Source organism: Dermacentor andersoni, chromosome 4 (assembly GCF_023375885.2).
Source record: "Dermacentor andersoni chromosome 4, qqDerAnde1_hic_scaffold, whole genome shotgun sequence".
NCBI lineage: Eukaryota > Metazoa > Arthropoda > Arachnida > Ixodida > Ixodidae > Dermacentor > Dermacentor andersoni.
The window spans coordinates 12,399,370-12,417,748 of NC_092817.1; the positions used below are offsets into that span (position 1 = coordinate 12,399,370).

General features: G+C 47.1%; 1 protein-coding gene across 1 annotated transcript in view; it reads left to right on the plus strand.

The window, feature by feature from the left end:
- LOC126535963 (beta-galactosidase-like) overlaps positions 1–18,379 on the plus strand; it is a 68,070-nt gene that overhangs the window by 31,198 nt on the left and 18,493 nt on the right. The window contains exons 10-13 of the mRNA XM_055073392.2: positions 1,722–1,796; positions 5,343–5,429; positions 7,200–7,307; positions 10,586–10,717. Coding sequence (XP_054929367.2) covers positions 1,722–1,796; positions 5,343–5,429; positions 7,200–7,307; positions 10,586–10,717 — 402 coding nt within the window. The remainder of the gene's footprint in view (positions 1–1,721; positions 1,797–5,342; positions 5,430–7,199; positions 7,308–10,585; positions 10,718–18,379) is intronic.

Consider the following 18,379-nt stretch of genomic DNA (forward strand, 5'->3'; position numbering starts at 1 on the left):
TGTGCTACTAGGTCTATCATTAGACAAAAGAACGAAGGACAAAATTCTTCCACTCATTGCATTTCGCGCGGAAACTTCAGTGCTGGTACGTCCATGTGACGTAACAATTTTCAAAGTACCCTTTTTTTTCTTTCTATTTTGGCCGTTGTGGGGGGCGGGGGGGGGGGGGGGCATGACGAAAGTTCTTGAAACTTCCCAAGTTCGGTCTTTTGCTCTTGTGGTATGTCGCCCGTCTTAACCGATACAATGTTAACCCAGCAGACGCCGTCAAAATTCATGACGCCATACCGCGAACTGCTGTTGCGCGAACCTCAAGGCGCCAACCGTCTTTTGTGTTTGCGTATTTTCTGGTTTACCAAACCTAGCCTCACTGCAAAAGTGACTCGGTATTGTCGAAGGGCAATTTACTAATGCAGCTTAAATATCTCTTCTCTTTAGTGCCCTCTTAAGAACATCGGTTGGTTAAACAGACATCCATGCTGCCGTGTGTATCCTCGCGGCACTTTTTGAATCTTCCGAGTCTTAGCTTTAGTTGCGTAACGCATGACGCTATAATGGAACTTTCAAACTAAACCAAATGTCCTGAGAATATACATGGCCGACAGTTCCCTCGACTGCTTCTCCTTGACAGGGTGACGGTCCCCTTGATCCAAAACTTGGTGGATGAATTTGTCCGCTTGCAGAAGCGCATAGGGACAGCGTGTAGTTGCTGATTAGGGGACAGTGGCGTTATTTACAGCAAAGACCAATTTTGCAGCATTGCCTCTGTAAACATTCTGAGAGGTCATGCTGATAGGTCATGCGAAAGGGTGCATTGTATTGTGAACTGCACAATCACTGACATGGGGCTGCGGAATCTGTATATTTTTTTTCGAGCAAGAGTGTGCGACGGTAGACGAACTACACTCCAATTATCAGTAACGAATAAAACTTGCCATATTCGATGGAGCCAGAATTACGTTTTACCGCGTTTACTCATGTAAGGCTCGCGCCATCGTGTAAGCTAGGCCCGCACCCGCACTTTGGAGTGCGGAAATTTTGGGGAAAGTTTCACGTGAGCACAGTCTGAATGCTGTATGAAGATCCAATGAGTACCTGTAAGGCTCGTACAAGGCCTGCACCTAGTAGAAGCTACCTCGAAAAACGCGGGCCTTACACGACTAAATACGGTAGTTGTTCTGTAGGAATGTTGTTCGCATGTGGCCCACGCTTAGTGTCGCAAACACATGCGCTAACGCCAGATCCCCCCCAAAAAAGAAAGAAAAAACTCTCGAAATTGCACGGCAGCTTCAAAATGATGCTTATTTGTTATTGACGATATGACTTAGATCAACGGGAAGAACTTTCGATTATTCATCACACAAATGTCTCACCAGCATCTTTCGTAGACTACGCCCGTTAATGTCGCAACTTCAACGGGTGCCAGTTGATGCGTTCTGAACCGTGGTGGGCATTCCTGATTGTCCGTGTACCGCAGTTTGATAAATACTGCTGCGAAAACGCATGCGACAGATAAGTTTAATAGTAAAACGGAGTCAATGCTTGACAATAAATGTCTACTAATGTCACCGTCATCGTGGTGTTTACGGGCCAATGCGTACATGCAACTTCCTTATGTCCTCGCAACGTGTTCTCTCCCAAAAGTACGAGCATTGTGTGTTTCCCGAATGGTACACTACGAATATCTGCATTTCATCACGTGACGGCTGCTGCACGCGCAGTACCTTCCGGTGCCGCATGTTCCTGTCCCGGAGCCCAAAAAGAAGATGGCGCTGGGGAAGCTCCCACTAAAAAAGGTGAGCTTACTACCGAAACAACGCAAGAGCATTTCCAATATAAACAAACACTCAGAGACGGAAATACCGCTTTTGTGTGCAACCACTTGTTAAGTAAGGCGACACGCGGCCCGTTTCTGTACGCGCGCTCCGCCATGCGACCAACGACCGCTTCCAACGAGTTTCCAACAAGGAGTTCTCTGTACATCGAGGAGCCCTGATGCGTGACAGATTAGGCCACACGTTGTCCTTGCATAAAACAAGATGGCGTCAGCGCCATGCAGTAAACGTGAGAAGCCGGGCGCTAGAAGAAGAATACTCATGCAGATGCAATATACGCACTCAATCATTGTCATTACATATAAAAGAGGACAACTTAATTTTAGACTCGCTTGCGCAACTGGGAAGGCATCATGTTACAGCACGAACAAGGCGCGGAGTCTAGTGCTGGCCAGTACCGATCACGGCAGCTGCTATCGCCATCGTGCTCTTCAGTATTCTCCACTGCTTTGGCGTCGCCAGAGTGGCCCAGAGGTAGTCTCGGTCGTCAGTATCGAACCTCGAGACACAACGAAAATCTTTATTTATTCCTTCGTACCTTTCTGGCAAAGGAGTTTGGCATTCCAGCTACGACATCCGTCGGCCATCAAAAAGACCAGGGGAGTGAGTCCATAACATCTATCACTGCAAAACATCTGGGCCGGGAGAATGTAATAATTCTACAGGTGACGTCCAAATCCACGCGTCGGTGATGGTTGCCTTTGATGCAGTGCACTAGAAGGGGGCAATGTGTTCAGGGAGGGCCCGTGCCTGACGCTCCCCCTGTACGCGTCACCAGGTGTCACAGGACACAATCACAAAAGTGGCAAAGTTACAAGACCAACAATGCATTGGATATAGCAAAAATACGGAACTAAATATTATTGTTTTACTAATTACTCAACTAATTATGCAATATGCAAAATACAAACAAACAACCACTTAAATGAACAAATCGCCAGGCAAAGTAAAGAACTAATTAATAATGAAACCATTGAATAACAATTATTAACATAATTCTTACTTAACTGGGTATTTATTTATTGTTGTTAATTGCATTTAATTCTTTAAATTAAATTAACATTGACGTAAATAAGCGCAGGCAGCCGTTTACATTGCGGTGACAGCCGCTGTGTTTAATTAAAGCTAGAATAACTGAGGGAAAAGCAAGCCTTTATTTTAAACCAATGCGACATTTAAAGTACTAAAGCAAAAAAAAAAAAAAATCACGACCTCTGACGCACACGCGAGCCACGGGCAACTGGCAACAGTGGCGAATAAGCTGGCAGCAGCGTTGCTGTCGCATGGCCTGGCCATAGAGTTTCATACAATAATTGCCTTATGAAACTCTATGGAGCTGGCGTCCAAGTGCCGGGCCTTTCTACGCTTGCCGCCTCACGCCATGGCATGGTGTACGACGCTCCCGAACATACTGCCCCCTATTGTAGGCCGTACCTCCGAGTAACAGAGACATATCTCGAAGGCAATGCTTTTGCAGGCTGCGTGCGCGGCAAGTGAGTGCGGATGCGGAAAAACCTCCTGGCCACCATGTTACGCTCCGCCTGCGTTATCGATGGGACCAGCCGGCCGTGAACGCTGGATGATAAGAGTGGCTAGAATCGAGCTGACAGTTCGCCACTTTATGCCTGCCTGGGGTGCTATGCAGGATGGCCCGAGTTTCTTGCTCGCCTGAGTTCGCTCGCAGGGCCGCTGTGAACAAAGACTGTGCTTATTGTTGTCAACACAATATGCAATATCGCAATGCCCTGAATGTCTCGCTATCTATCAACACATTCGGCACAAGTCGCTATCTCGACACGCCTTTCCGAGGCGCCTCACGTGCGTGTCCACTCCTTCAGGCATTATATGCATCTGTCCACAGTCGAATGTCAAGAGTGCAGACGCGACGCATTCTCGCGCCAACGCTTCCCTTTCTTTCGGATACATTAAAGGATGCTATTTTTAGAGCGCAGCACTTAGGCGCATGTTCCCACGTTGAGCGTCGGGGTGCTTCGTCCTTCCCGGGCGTAAAACCGAGCGAACGAGCACAGCGAACGACGAAAGAGCGAACGCGGAGCACAGCGGTGGGTGAAAGGTGGCGAGAGCAAAGAGATCGCGAGGAGGAAAGCAGTGGAGAAGGCTGCAGTGGAAGCATGAGGAGGAAAGCGCAGGACGTCTTCTTGAAGCACCACCAGATGGCGCTCACGTCAGCCCATCGGCGAGTCAAAGGAAAAAGAAAAAAACGAAATCAGGAAAGAAACAATTTATGATAATTCAAAGGGAAGCTCATTACTTTTCGAAGCGAGATCGGCATGCCTTAGAACACGAACCTATAAAGCGAGATATAAGAAGGAAGAAGCAGCATGTGCTCGCTGCGGTAAAGCTAGGGAAACGACGGAGCATGTTTTATTATAATGTGAAGACGTCTACCCAGCGGTCGATTTAGGCACCACTGGCCTCCTTTGAAGGCCTTGGGTTCAGCGGGAGCAGTGGAAAAGTAAACATGTCCGCAATAGGCATTAGTAAGAGGCGATTGGAGGATTGGTGACAAAAAGTAGGGAAACGACAAAAAAACGGAGACGTACAAAAGCACAGTTAGCAATAGGGGATCAGAAAATTTGGGTGTGGGAGTTCATAGTGTTTATTTATTTTTATTTTTGTATTGTTTAACTTGTGTAGGACATTAGGCAGTATAATAGCAAGAGCTTGGTGGCGCAATCCACCGCCCCGTTCCAAAGGGGACGCTCATAACATCCATCAATCCATCCGGCATCCGCGGTAATAGTCGGTGAATTTTCCTAATATCTTACTTAAGGATATGAAACAAATGAAGGCGGTACCGACGGTTTGACCAAGTGACTCCTCCTTTTTCCACCGCCCATGATGTAAGGCCCAAGTGATGATACCCTAAGGGTAAATCTAGATACGGCATTGAAACTTGAGGCATGCCGAGGGCTGAATTTCATGTCTTGATACCATTTGCTCGTTCATCTCAGGGCACCGCCCGAGCTCGTGCAGTTCTCGAACGTTGCCAGACTCGGGCCATCCTGCATAGAACCCCTCGTATAATATACATGTGTATACTGGCGCGCTACTTTCGAAAAATACATTTTCTGGTAGCAGCGTATTAACACAGTGATTTGATAACTTAGCGTCACAAGATTCCAGTACATCTTCATGCGAGCTAAAGGCGAACGACCTTGTATGAAAAAAATTTTACCATATATATTTTTATAACCTTTAAAATACGGGTGAAGTCAAGAGCGTAAATTAACAACCAGAGCCAGTTGTTTCCTTTTTCATTTTGCCCCACTTATACCGCTATTGTTCGTTCGCTTTGTATGTGTGATCCCAGCGCATCTTCACACGTGGTCACAGTCTATCCTTGCGAGTTACGCATTTGTTTCATTGACGCGTTGTCAGCTATTTTTGAATATTCACAAAATCGAGTATTTCAGAAAAGCCTCTTAACCATATTTTCGCACCGTTCTCTTCCCACCCTCTCTTTGTTTCCTTTTTTTCTCCTAGCTGTACGACCTCAAGGATGTTAGGGAACTTTTGGTGAACGCCAGAATACCACACATACGACCATTGTCATTTGAGCGAATTAGGCAGGTAAGAAACTCACCACTTGAGCATGAATCTAGTGTTGCGCACTTTACATCGAAAGAGCCATAAAATATGTGCCAATGCGATTCCAAAGCTACTCACCATATTTCACTAAAATATAGAGTTTGGCTCTGTGAATCTTGTTTCGGCGGTCACCTCTTGTCTAATGCACCGTGATTTACCTATTTCTCTGTATTTGCTTGGTGATGTGCATTGCAGCGATGAAATACTACATCAGCACTGCCGGATGCAGACCGCCAGTTCCAATGATCAAAAAGCAAGCAGACTGGTCTGGCCATCGTTTGGAAAGCGAGAGAACGAGAGAAAGGACATATATAAATACACTGCAGGAGGTCATGTTACAACCACAGTGAAAAATACACAACACACGTTGTGTGTGTCTAGACAAGTAAACGCGCGTCTACGTGTCTGTCATTATGATTGTGTCATATTACATTTTATTACACTGTGCCTTTAAGGCGTAGATAAAGGCATGCCAGTTAACCCGACGTGGTTCTCGTTGGCCCTCACGGAGGGCACGGTGATCGTGTACAAAGAGAGAAGCACGAAGGACGTAGAATGCACACACAGTCCAGCGGTAAGAGCACGTGGCGTTCTCAAAGCATGTCAGGTAGACCCGTGTATATATTATATATATATATATATATATATAGGACTCGGGAACTGGAGCAGTGCATATGTGTAGCCATCTGCGCCGAGTTCCTTTGGGAGCAATAGCCTAGAACATGTTCTCCTAGCGGTCGATTGTTCTGTCCGTCGAGCCCTTTGCATGTCACTCGCCTCTCCGCACTATAGCTATGGGCAGATAGATAAAAGGAGCGGGAAGGTTTCGTCACAGCTGCGCGTTATAGCACGTGACCTGTCGGCCGTTCCTTTTGTGTATCTGTGAAACACGTTCATTGCAAAGCTATCGACTTACGCTACGGAAGCCGTTTTGTCTGTGAAATATGTTTATTGCAGAGCGGCTTCTATTGTAGTAGGTTGACCCATCGTGGTAGCTTCGCGGCAATGATGTTGCGCTGCTGAGTTCAAGAACGGGGGTTCGACCCCATCCGTAGCATGGAATGAGGGTTAGCAAATGCATGGATCTACCAGAGCTTGGCTCTACTGGCTTTAGACGACATTGTGATGTTGCTAATTGTTCCCTTCCAACGTGATGTTGCGTTATAAACGCAACAATTCGCATTGATTACGCGTGTGTTCGTCTCATTGCTTTCTGCGTTTGGAGAATTAGTACGACTGCTGCACAATCCAGGCCAATAAAGTAGCTATAGAGGGCACTAAGTGAAGCCACGAGAACGTCTGAAGCAACACGCCGGTACATCAGACAAGTACTACACCCGTGGTAGCTGAACAGCCGCAGCGTCAGAGTTCGCTCTAGCAAATTTGTTACAAGATCTACGCAAGACGCGCACACGCAAGCACGCTGAAAGCCGGCACGTACGGTAACGGCAACGTCATGTGATAGCGCTACACTAAATGTGCTGGATGAAGGTGGCAGCAATTGGTTATCCGCCAAGTCTCCCGCGTAACGCAACAGAAGGCATCCAGGACTGTTGACTTGACAAGAAATACATTTACAGTAAGGCATAAGTTTACAATGAGATACAAGATTAAAACGGACTGTCTAACTTGCCCCCTCGCCTCCCACCTTATTCCCAAGCCCTCTGCAGTGCCTATGCAGGTGCCTATACTTATGGGCGCTGGAACGTTTTTTCGTACGTTTCTTCGTGCCTAATGTAATCTCGCTCGCAGAGCCAAGCCTTGGTGCTGTACGAAACATGGGTGACCTTCCTTCCCAAGAATCCAGCAGCGCTTACTGCACCTGGACTACGTGACCGAGGATACGTCTACGTGGATGACGTACGTGTATAGACTATCATTTGAAGTTGGGCTTTAAGCAGAAAGGAAGGCAACAAAGTTGTTTCCTCAATTCCTCTCCATAGCCTGCTGTTCTTCTGCGTTAGCTGTTGTTGTCGTCGTCCCCTCATCAAAATAAACATACCCCAGGAAGGAAGGAGAATACTAGGAACGCAAAATGCACACACTGCGGTAATAAAATGGCAACAAATTAATCATAACAACAACGCCCGGCACACTTGAGCGGCCTTACAGAATCACTACACGAATCCCACCGAAGCGGAGTTGCAGAAAATGCGGCAGCGGCGCCCGGCGCGCTCTTTGCGAGGCATTTCCGGTTCCCGCGGAACTTGTTTCGCAGCCTCTCGCAAAAGCCCGTATGCCCCGTGTATCCATTAATATGTGGGGCATGTCCAGTATTCCATGCGCAAATATGCGGGTTTTTATGTATGTTCATACGGTATGGGACTATGAGGCGTCTGCTTTTACAGCGACGCTGTACATAGGTATACCCTCCGGCGGTGGTCCATTGTGGAATATTCTGGAGGGGGAAGGTTTAGGTGACGATTGTCTACAGCTTTTTATAGAGATTTACCTAGCAAATACCGTTTGCGTTGAATGGGAAGGGATGAGGAGCGAGGAGAAAGTTGATATCAACAAGGGACTGAGGTAGGAGTGCCCTTTATCTCCACTGCTGTTTATCATGTACATGGTGAGGATGGAGAGGGCGCTAGAAGGAAGTAATATCTGGTTTCATCTCTCATACAAACAGGCGGGTACAGTAGTAGAGCAGCAGCTTTCACGTTTATTTTATGCGGACGACATTGTCTTGCTAGCTAACCAGCAAAGTGATTTGCAACGTCTGGATAATATATGTGGACAGGAAGGCAACAATTTAGGCTTGAAATTTAGCGTTAGAAAATCAGGTGTTATGGCATTCAACGAAAACTGAACAGACAGTAGCAATACAGGGCCAGGAAATACCTCGGGTAACAGAATATAAATACCTTGGTATATGGATAAACGAAGGCAATAGATATATGCAAACGCAGGAAAAAACAATAACAGTAAATGAAAAGAGAAATGCAGCCATAATGAAGGACAGAGCGCTATGGGGATACAATAGGTACAAGGTGCTCCGAGGTATGTGGAAAGGTGTGATGGTTCGAGGACTTACTTTTGGAAATGCGGTTGTTTGCTTTAAATCAGGGATACAATCAGGACTCGATGGGAACCAAAGGTCAGTGGGACGCCTCGCATTGGGTGCTCACAGAAGACTACAAATGAAGCTGTGCAGGGTGATATGGGCTGGACTAGTTCTGCAGTGAGTGAAGCTCGCAGTAAAAATGAGTATGAAAAACGACTGAGGAATATGGACGAAATTAAATGGGCTGGGAGAGTGTTCAGGTATCTGTACAGGAAAAACATTGATTCACAGTGGAGGAAAAGAACTAGGAAGCTTACCAGAAAGTATGCGGCCTGTAGGGTTGGCAACACAGCAACAAAGAACGTCAAGCGGAAAGTCAAAGAGGCTGAAAAAAGAGGCAAGATCGAAATCGGGAAAGAAACAAATTATGATAACTCAAAGGGAAGCTCATTACTTTTCGAAGCGAGATCTGGATGCCTTAGAAGACGCACCTATAAAGCGAGATATAAGGAGGAAGAAGAAGCATGTGCTTGCTGCGGTAAAACTAGGGAAACGATGGAGCATGCTTTATTAGACGGTGGAGACGTCTGCCCAGTGGTCGATTTAGGCACCACTGACCTCCTTGAAGCCGTTGGGTTCAGCGAGAGCAGTGGAAAAGTAAACATGTCCGCAAAGAGGCGATTGGAGGAATGGTGAAAGAAAAGTAGGGAAACGACAAAAAACGGAGACGTACAAAAGCACAGTTCGCAATAGGGGATCAGAAAATTTCGTTGTGGCAGTTCACAGTGTTTTAACCTAGGTAGGACATTAGGCAGTATAATAGCAAGAGCTTGGTGATGCAGCCCACCGCCCCGTTCCAAAGGGGATGCTCATAACGTCCATCCATCACCGGCCCGTCGTCTGCTCTGGCTGCACAGACTGCTGTCGCGATAATGCTCACGCTACCATTTTTTAAAAGCAAAGCTTTTCTTTGCGAACCTCACCGGGTTTCGTGACCGTGGGGGTTGCGGCCTGATTGTTCCCTCTACGAATAGGCCAACCAATCACAGCGGAGCACGCGCGCCCCTGGGTTCTTTGCAGCACCACGAGATGGCGCAAAGCCTCAGGGGAAGTAGCGGCGCGGTCACCTACGTGACTTTTATAATCGCTATCTATATCATCTTTCTCTTCCAATAAAAGCTTTCAGTTCCTAGACCAGCCCTTGTACTCTATTTTTCTCGTGTTTCGTTTCTGTTCGCTGCCCAAGAATTTATAGGTTCCAACTCGCCCGCTTTACAATCATTCTGCTCTTCTTATCTTTTCTGCTCTCTCCACTTCCTGCCAGTGCCAAGTAGCCAAGCAGACAGTTATCAGAGTGTGTCAGTGTGGCGTTCTTATGCTCCGCTCAGCAGCTGAGCGGAGCGGAAGCGCGAATGCGCATGCACCCTCCGCTTAACCGGAAGCGGGCTAGCGGAGCGACGAACACGGTCCGCTTACAAGCTGCTTGAGCGGAGCGTGCTGTGCAGCGCTTTGGCTAGCGTTGGCATCAGAAAGGATTGGATGGGATGCAGAAAGCAAGATCGCTGGCTATCACGTGGCGTTCACCGAGACGGCGCTTTATTTTCCACTGGATAAAATAGACCGGTAAAGCATTACAAGTGCACGTCTAGATATTTCATGGACAAATAAGATATATATATATTCGTTTTGCTTCATAAAAGGGATCAATGGGGGATATTATTTTCTTTCATTACCCTGAATTTGGCCAGAGGATGCTGCAACTACGAAAGGTCCACTCAGCTACGCTAAACGTATAACTAAAGCGCGAAAATCGCCCGCCGCGCCGCTGTGACTTAGCGGGGCAACTCGGAGCGGAGCGGACCGTAAAGACGCTCACCTAAAACACTCTATTCTGATTAACCTTTCTTTCATCTCACAACGTACCTTCTTTATTTATTATTGTTAACTGTATGCAACATTCTTTGTTACCGCACATACTTTTACATTTGTCCATACTATCGCTAACGTCCATTCCCTGCACTTCCCATCACTTCGATGAAGAGCCAAATGCGATTAATATGGCACACTGTTCGCCAATGCCAAAACGCAGTCACTCACCATAAGGTTATATACGTTTCCGTCGGCGCGCTTGCAGGTTTACCATGGCATCATTTCACGCATGGACAACGTGTACAGCATCGTGATCCCGGTTACGAAAGGCCAGAGGCTTACAATACTGGTGGAAAGCCAAGGGAGGGTCGGCTTCATAGACCTCAACGACTCCAAGGTAAGTCGGCCTCGGCAATCATGAACTATCCTTCACTAATGTGGCTGTTTGGGCGTGTTGGTTAGGTAACTAAAAACTTTCAACGCACAATCAGACAAGGACGGTGATCCGAAGCAACCCAAACATACGTTTCGTAAACTGTAGTTAGGCGTTTGCGCAGCCTAATCCGTTGTGGTCTGTGTTCTGTTTATTTAGAGCCTCCTGCAAATTTTGAGATGCCGCCGTTGCGACGACAGCGTGCCTGTGTGCTCTGCGACCAGCTTCTTTAACACGTCGGCCGTGAAATGCACACGTGCACACCTCCTCGCCGGCGCAGCCATGTTCTCCGTCTGTGTGGCGGGACGGGCGGCTTGTCTCGGCTGGTCTCGCTTATCGTAAGTTCTCGTACACCGTGAGAGCCACGTGGGTAATTTGCTGTCCGCGACAGCGGACAGCCGATCTTATCTACGCCTGGCACGCGCAGGCCTCGGCGAGCGCCAACCCACGGACCAGTCCGGGTTGTGGCTTTCGTGTCCCCGTCGCCGCTTTGGTGTCCTGGAGTCGGCGCCAATAATGCGAAATAATGCCACGTTGTTACAATCAGTAAAAAAAAAACACGATTGAATAAGTATATATAATTACGTCCAGCCGCCTACTTGCGACGCTAAGTTCAGCGCTACCGCGCCCCGGGACTTCTGCAGCACTAGGAAGGTACGTCGGACAGACTTTCTCGCGCCTGCGGCGCTGGTGCTCAGTTAGTCATCGTCACCGGCAGCTTTTCAGCCACATGCGTGTAAACGCGGTTGCTAAGGCGCTCTGACTTCTAGATTTTCAATATATGCGGCCCCTGCTCTACTACGGTCGCTACTGCTCCCACAGAAACATATATCTGTGATGTTACTTACAAAGTACATCGCCGTAAGGCGCGAGACAAATATGATCCGCCACGACTGACTTAGCACGAGCGCCGCGGGTTCAAGACAGGCTGTCCGACACAGCGGTAGCCAAACCAGGCGTCAGTGCCCGCTGTTTCACCTATTTTAGTGCACCGGCAGCCAGCGTCCGAGCGTACACAAACTCGACCCTACACCGCAATGCCGGCACGCTTAGGGACAAACGCCTACAACACGCGTAAAGACCTCCTCCGTAGTGCCTAGGTATCTAGGCAGAGTCATATATTCAAGGAGGTGCGGCGGTGGCGTGGAGGTAGAACATCCGCCTCGCGTGCAAGAGGACCGTGGTTCGAAGGCCGGTGCCGCGCGATTTTCCACCGGATTAAAAGAAAAAATCCGCGTGTTGATATAAATGCATAAACAGGCCTGAAGTGTGGCCTGATCCCGGTGACAAGAACCGGTAACGCACTCCCTTACAAGAGCGGGGTTGGCCACCCTAGAGCAGTACTTGGCCACAGCCTCCTATATGAACACACCAATCAAACCCCGGCCCTCAGTCCCCAGCAGCTGCGAAGCAACTGACCACGGCGGCGGTCAGACCTGCGACGCTGCAGAGGGTGCTAAGAATCCCTGGCTCCGGACAGGCCGCCATTGGAATATGAACCTGGCAACGTTTAACGCTAGAACGTTATCTAGTGAGGCGAGTCTAGCAGTGCTATTGGAGGAATTAGAGGGCAGTAAATAGGATATAATAGGGCTCAGTGAAGTTAGGAGGACGAAAGAAGCATATACAGGGCTGAAAAGCGAGCACGTCCTGTGCTACCGGGGCTTAGCGGAGAGACGAGAACTAGGAGTCGGATTCCTGATTAATAAGGATATAGCTGTCAACATACAGGAATTCTATAGCATTAACGAGAGGGTGGCAGGTCTTGTTGTGAAACTTAATAAGATGTACAAATTGAAGGTCGTACAGGTATACGCCCCTACATCCAGTCATGATGACGAGAAAGTCGAAAGCTTCTATGAAGACATGGAATCGGCGATGGGAAAAGTCAAAACAAAATACACTATACTGATGGGCGACTTCAATGCTAGGGTAGGCAAGAAGCAGGCTGGAGAGAAGTCAGTGGGGGAACATGGCATAGGTTCTAGGAATAGCAGGGGAGAGGTATTAGTAGAGCTTGCAGAACGGAATAATATGCGGAGAATGGATACCTTCTACCGCAAGCGGGATAGCCGAAAGTGGACGTGGAGCAGCCCGAATGGCGAGAATAGAAATCGAATAGACCTTATACTCTGCGCTAACCCTGGCATCATACAAGATGTGGACGTGCTCGGCAAGGTGCGCTGCAGCGACCATAGGATGGTAAGAACTCGAATTATTCTAGATCTGAGGAGGGGAATAAAGAAACTGGTACATAAGAAGCCGATCAATGAGTTAGCGGTAAGAGGGAAAATAGAGGAATTCCGGATCAAGCTACAGAACACGTATTCGGCCTTAACTCAGGAAGAGGACCTTGGTGTTGAAGATATGAACGACAATCTGATAGGCATCATTAAGGAATGTGCAATAGAAGTCGGTGGTAACTCCGTTAGACAGGATGCCAGTAAGCTGTCGCAGGAAACGAAAGATCCGATCAAGAAACGCGAATGTATGAAAGCCTCTAACCCTACAGCTAGAATAGAACTGGCAGAACTTTCGAAGTTAATCAACAAGCGTAAGACAGCTGACATAAGGAAGTATAATATGGATAGAATTGAATATGCTCTCAGGAACGGAGGAAGCCTAAAAGCAGTGAAGAAGAAACTAGGAATTGGCAAGAATCAGATGTATGCGTTAAGAGACAAAGCCGGCAATATCATTACTAATATGGATGAGATCGTTGAAGTGGCTGAGGAGTTCTATAGAGATTTATAAAGTGCCAGTGGCACCCACGACGATAATGGAAGAAAGAATAGTCTAGAGGAATTTGAAATCCCACGAGTACCACCGGAAGAAGTAAAGAAAGCCTTGGGAGCTATGCAAAGGGGGAAGGCAGCTGGTGAGGATCAGGTAACAGCAGATTTGTTGAAGGATGGTGGGCAGATTGTTGTAGAAAAACTGGCCACCCTGTATACGCAATGCCTCATGACTTCGAGCGTACAGGAATCTTGGAAGAACGCTAACATAATCCTAATCCATAAGAAAGGGGACGCCAGAGACTTGAACAATTATAGACCGATCAGCTTGCTGTCTGTTGCCTACAAAGTATTTACTAAGGTAATTGCAACGTGCTGACGTTGAACGTGCTGACTGATAACTGAATTACTGTGTTCTGTATTTACGTTGCAGACATTATGTTGCGCATGTAAATATTTTGTACCAATTATTTGCTGACTTCATATTTGAGCAGTGACTAGTCTCCCTTTTTAATATTGCCCACTGTCTGAACCTATGATGCCTGTCTGACTGAACTTTGTTGATGTATTTTGTCTGTGTATATTGTGCAAGGGGGCCGGGGCCCTTGTCAGGCGCTCTGTCGCCTTTAGGCTCGGCCCCCTCTTAGACTGTGTCTGAGGAAACAATAAAGAAAGCAAGAAAGAAAGAAAGAAAGAAAGAAAGAAAGAAAGAAAGAAAGAAAGAAAGAAAGAAAGAATCAGAACACCTTAGACTTCCGTCAACCAAAGGACCAGGCAGGATTCCGGAAAGGCTACTCAACAATAGACCATATTCACACCATCAATCAGGTGATAGATAAATGTGCGGAATATAACGAAACCTTATATATAACTTTCATTGATTACGAGAAAGCGTTTGATTCAATCAAAACCTCAGCAGTCATGGAGACATTACGGAATCAGGGTGTAGACGAGCCGTATGTAAATATGCGGAAATATATCTATAGCGGCTCCGCAGCCACCGTAGTCCTCCATAAAGAAAACAACAAAATCCCAATAAAGAAAGGCTTTCAGGCAGGGAGATACGATCTCTTCAATGCTATTCACAGCGTGTTTACAGGAGGTATTCAGAGACCTGGAGTGAGAAGAATTGGGGATAAGAGTTAAGCGAGAATACCTTAGTAACTTGCGGTTCGCTGGTGATATTGCCTTGCTTAGTAACTCAGGGGACCAACTGCAATGCACGCTCACTGACCTGGAGAGGCAAATCAGAGGTGGGTCTAAAAATGAATCTGCAGAAAACTAAAGTAATGTTTAACAGTCTCGGAAGAGAACAGCAGTTTACGATAGGTAGCGAGGCACTGGAAGTGGTAAGGGAATACATATACTTAGGACAGATAGTGACCTCAGATCCGGATCATGAAACTGAAATAATCAGAAGAATAAGAATGGGATGGGGTGCGTTTGGCAGGCATTCTCAGATCATGAACAGCAGGTTGCCATTATCCCTCAAGAGAAAAGTGTATAACAGCTGTGTCTTACCAGTACTCACGTACGGGGCAGAAACCTGGAGGCTTACGAAAAGGGTTCTACTTAAATCGAGGACGACGCAACGAGCTATGGAAAGAAGAATGATGGGTATAACGTTAAGGGATAAGAAAAGAGCAGATTGGGTGAGGGAACAAACGCGAGTTAATAACATCTTAGTTGAAATCAAGAAAAAGAAATGGGCATGGGCAGGACATGTAATGAGGAGGGAAGATACCCGATGGTCATTAAGGGTTACGGACTGGATTCCAAGGGAAGGGAAGCGTAGCAGGGGGCGGCAGAAAGTTAGGTGGGCGGATGAGATTAAGAAGTTTGCAGGGACGATATGGCCACAATTAGTGCATGACCGGGGTAGATGGAGAAGTATGGGAGAGGCCTTTGCCGTGCAGTGGGCGTAACCAGGCTGATGATAATGATATATTCAAGGAGCGAAGGCCCCCAGATCTTCTCTCTCGCTTCCGCTCTTACTCGCGCCTGCAGCGCAGAAACAGCTGGCGATCCCTCAAATAAACGTCTCGTCAACAACCCAAGGACGCAAGTAGACGTAGCGGTCTGCGCATGCGCAGTACCGTCGCCCATTGTTCTTGTGTACGCAAGCCGCATGCGTCCCCTAAACAAAGCTCTCTACTAGTTACACGGCTGCATTTGCGTTTAACATGCTCCATGCAGGAGCATGTTATAAGTGCGAGTTCACACCAGTACACGTTGGTCCCACTGCACGAAAAGTCTCCGCTTTTAATAGCGTCGTCATCCCTTAGCGACTCGACTAGGGAATCTGATGACTGTATCGCAGCCAATCACAATCGTCAAATCGGTTGCGATACCACGCCCGTGCTGTCGCAACGCTCCGTGGCATCCCCACCTCCGAAGACGAATGGTATGGAATATGTGGCAGGATAGCACCTTGGTAATCCGAGGTCGACGCCATTCTTCGGTAGCATTTGACGTTGACCCTTGTCATCATTAGTTCATGCTGTCAAGTAGTCGTCGGGAGGTGCCTTTTGTGGACCCGTCAGCAGTGGGTGTCAACGCTGCGTTGATTTCTTGGTAGGCGCTGAAGGATGGGTGGGGTTGCCTCGAGGCAAACGTCTAATTAAAGCGTTTGGCCGTGTTGAGACACAACAAGCGGTTGTGGACTATACACGGCTTTAGGCGGGTGACGCGGCTCTTTATGACAGTTTTCTCGCTCTTGAGCCCAAATAAGGCACAGCTGGTCATGTATGAGCTGCATAAATTTCCTTAAATTGCGGTGAATGGTGAACCAAAATTAGAGTGTACTAGACAATGGGCGAGTGGGCCAGACGGCGCTCTCCCGCTGAGGCGCTGCGTGCGGTTAAAATTGTGCGAGAGCGCTGCAAGCGAACTGGATTGGGGCGGAGATGCGCTTCACGGCATATTCGACGTAATTTCGCTGCGGGCGCTGAGACCGATTGCGCGCGTACGCTCTTATAACGGTGCTTTATTTCAACTGTAAATTTATATTCACACCTTTTTGCTACGTATATGCATATTTGAGGCATGCGTTATACAACATGACGTCTTCAATTTTGCTGTCGTTATCAAGTGCGTCGTCTGCTAGCGAGCGCCTGTTCGATGCGCGAACGCTCGCGGACGCCCACTTTCTCTCGCAGAAAGTATGTGCAGTAAAATATTTTCATGGTTTTTTGGTGCGCCCACGACTCCTTTCGGTCGGTGCCAAATGTAGTTTTGGCCAGGTGAACAGCTAATTTTAACATTGTTTCCTAAAGTAAGTAACACGTAATTTTGCCACGAACGCCGCTTATGTGCAACATGAAGCTACGTAAGAAAATTTTATTGATATCGTGTCATCTTTACGCGCACTTCTTGTTGGTGGGATGTTGATCAGGGACAATGATGAAATAAAACAATATTATAGGGAAATAAATTGGGTTTATTAACTTAGTGGCGCGAAGAGATGCAGATGATCAATGCACTTCTAGGTAAATCTAAGGGTACACAGACATATACATGTATATCCATGACATACATGCAAGAGAAGAATTATCAAATATACTAAATGCGCTGATTGAAGAAGTGAAAGCTCCCGACAGGAATAAGCGTGTCTTGGAAATCACGTGCACCTTTTAAAAGCTGCACCAGCCCCGTGCACATGAACCAGTCGACTTTCCGAGAAAAGGAATCAAGGTAATTATTGGACGTTAATATGAACAACAGTGTAGAGAAAATATATTGCATATGTACTGAATCGGGAAGACCGGGTCATCATTACCAATGTAATTTCCGAGGCTTGTCTGGCGATCTCCTGTACCGCAGGAGAAATGAAGTAGAAACACATAGTCTGATCGAATGGTATTTGGTATTCAGATCGCATTCGACTTCAGAATTAACTATTAAAAATGTTCGAATCGCCGTTTCAGTTCGAATGTAACGCATAACAACATTTTTGAAGTTTCGAAGCTAAAGGGCCTATGCAAGTGAGGACTGAATGACTGTGCTGCTGGAGAGCCGTGGCTGTTGCGCAGAGGCGCACCAGTTCTTGATAGAATTAACGAACGCGCGCTAATCGGTTCTGCTCAACAAGTTCCTAGCTGTCATTCAATATAAACGTCTGATTTTGGGGCAGCCTGTAAATCTGCTAACTTGATTCCGGCAAGGAAAACATCTTTTTGACAGTCCCACCATGTCTGCGGCCCATTAAAACTGGGTGCCCAATGTGGTACCACATTTATCTTCTTCAACGAACACAGCAGGCTTAGAAATATCTCTACGTGTATGTGAGGCATACCGTTCCTTTAATTGCTTCGTTATTGTCCTTATGTATGATAGTGCACCGGATAACTGAAAGCAGCCGTTTATAATATGGCTCTGCTGGTGACGCAATACCCTGACAACCAGCTATACGGTTGGGGAACAGGGCTCGGGCGGCGGCAGCGAGCCATGGCTACCTGGACTGAGGGGGCCACCCACCTTTGGGCTCAAGAAGCCTGGTCTAGCAAAAAAGTTTATTTCTCGCTCTCTCTCTGCTTCGGCGAGTGGACGTACACGTGGAAACGTCATTACATTTAGGTATGAAATATAGGATAAGCGTAACATGTTTTTTCTCGGAAATCAGACTCGAGAATAATTTTTGTTCGCACCACTGAAAAAAAGCCGAAGGACGTAGGTACCTTTTCTTTGTTCTTTTTTTTATTAAACAAATTCTGGAGTTTTACGTCTGGCAATATAATCATGAGGCACCCTGTTCAGTTTTCATTTCCTGGGGCTCTTTAACGTGCACATTAGCAGGCGTACACGAGTGCTTTTCCATATCGTTTCTATCGAATTCCGCGACCTGGTTTGAACCAGTGAGCTCGAGTTTAGCAGCGCAACGCCATATCCACTA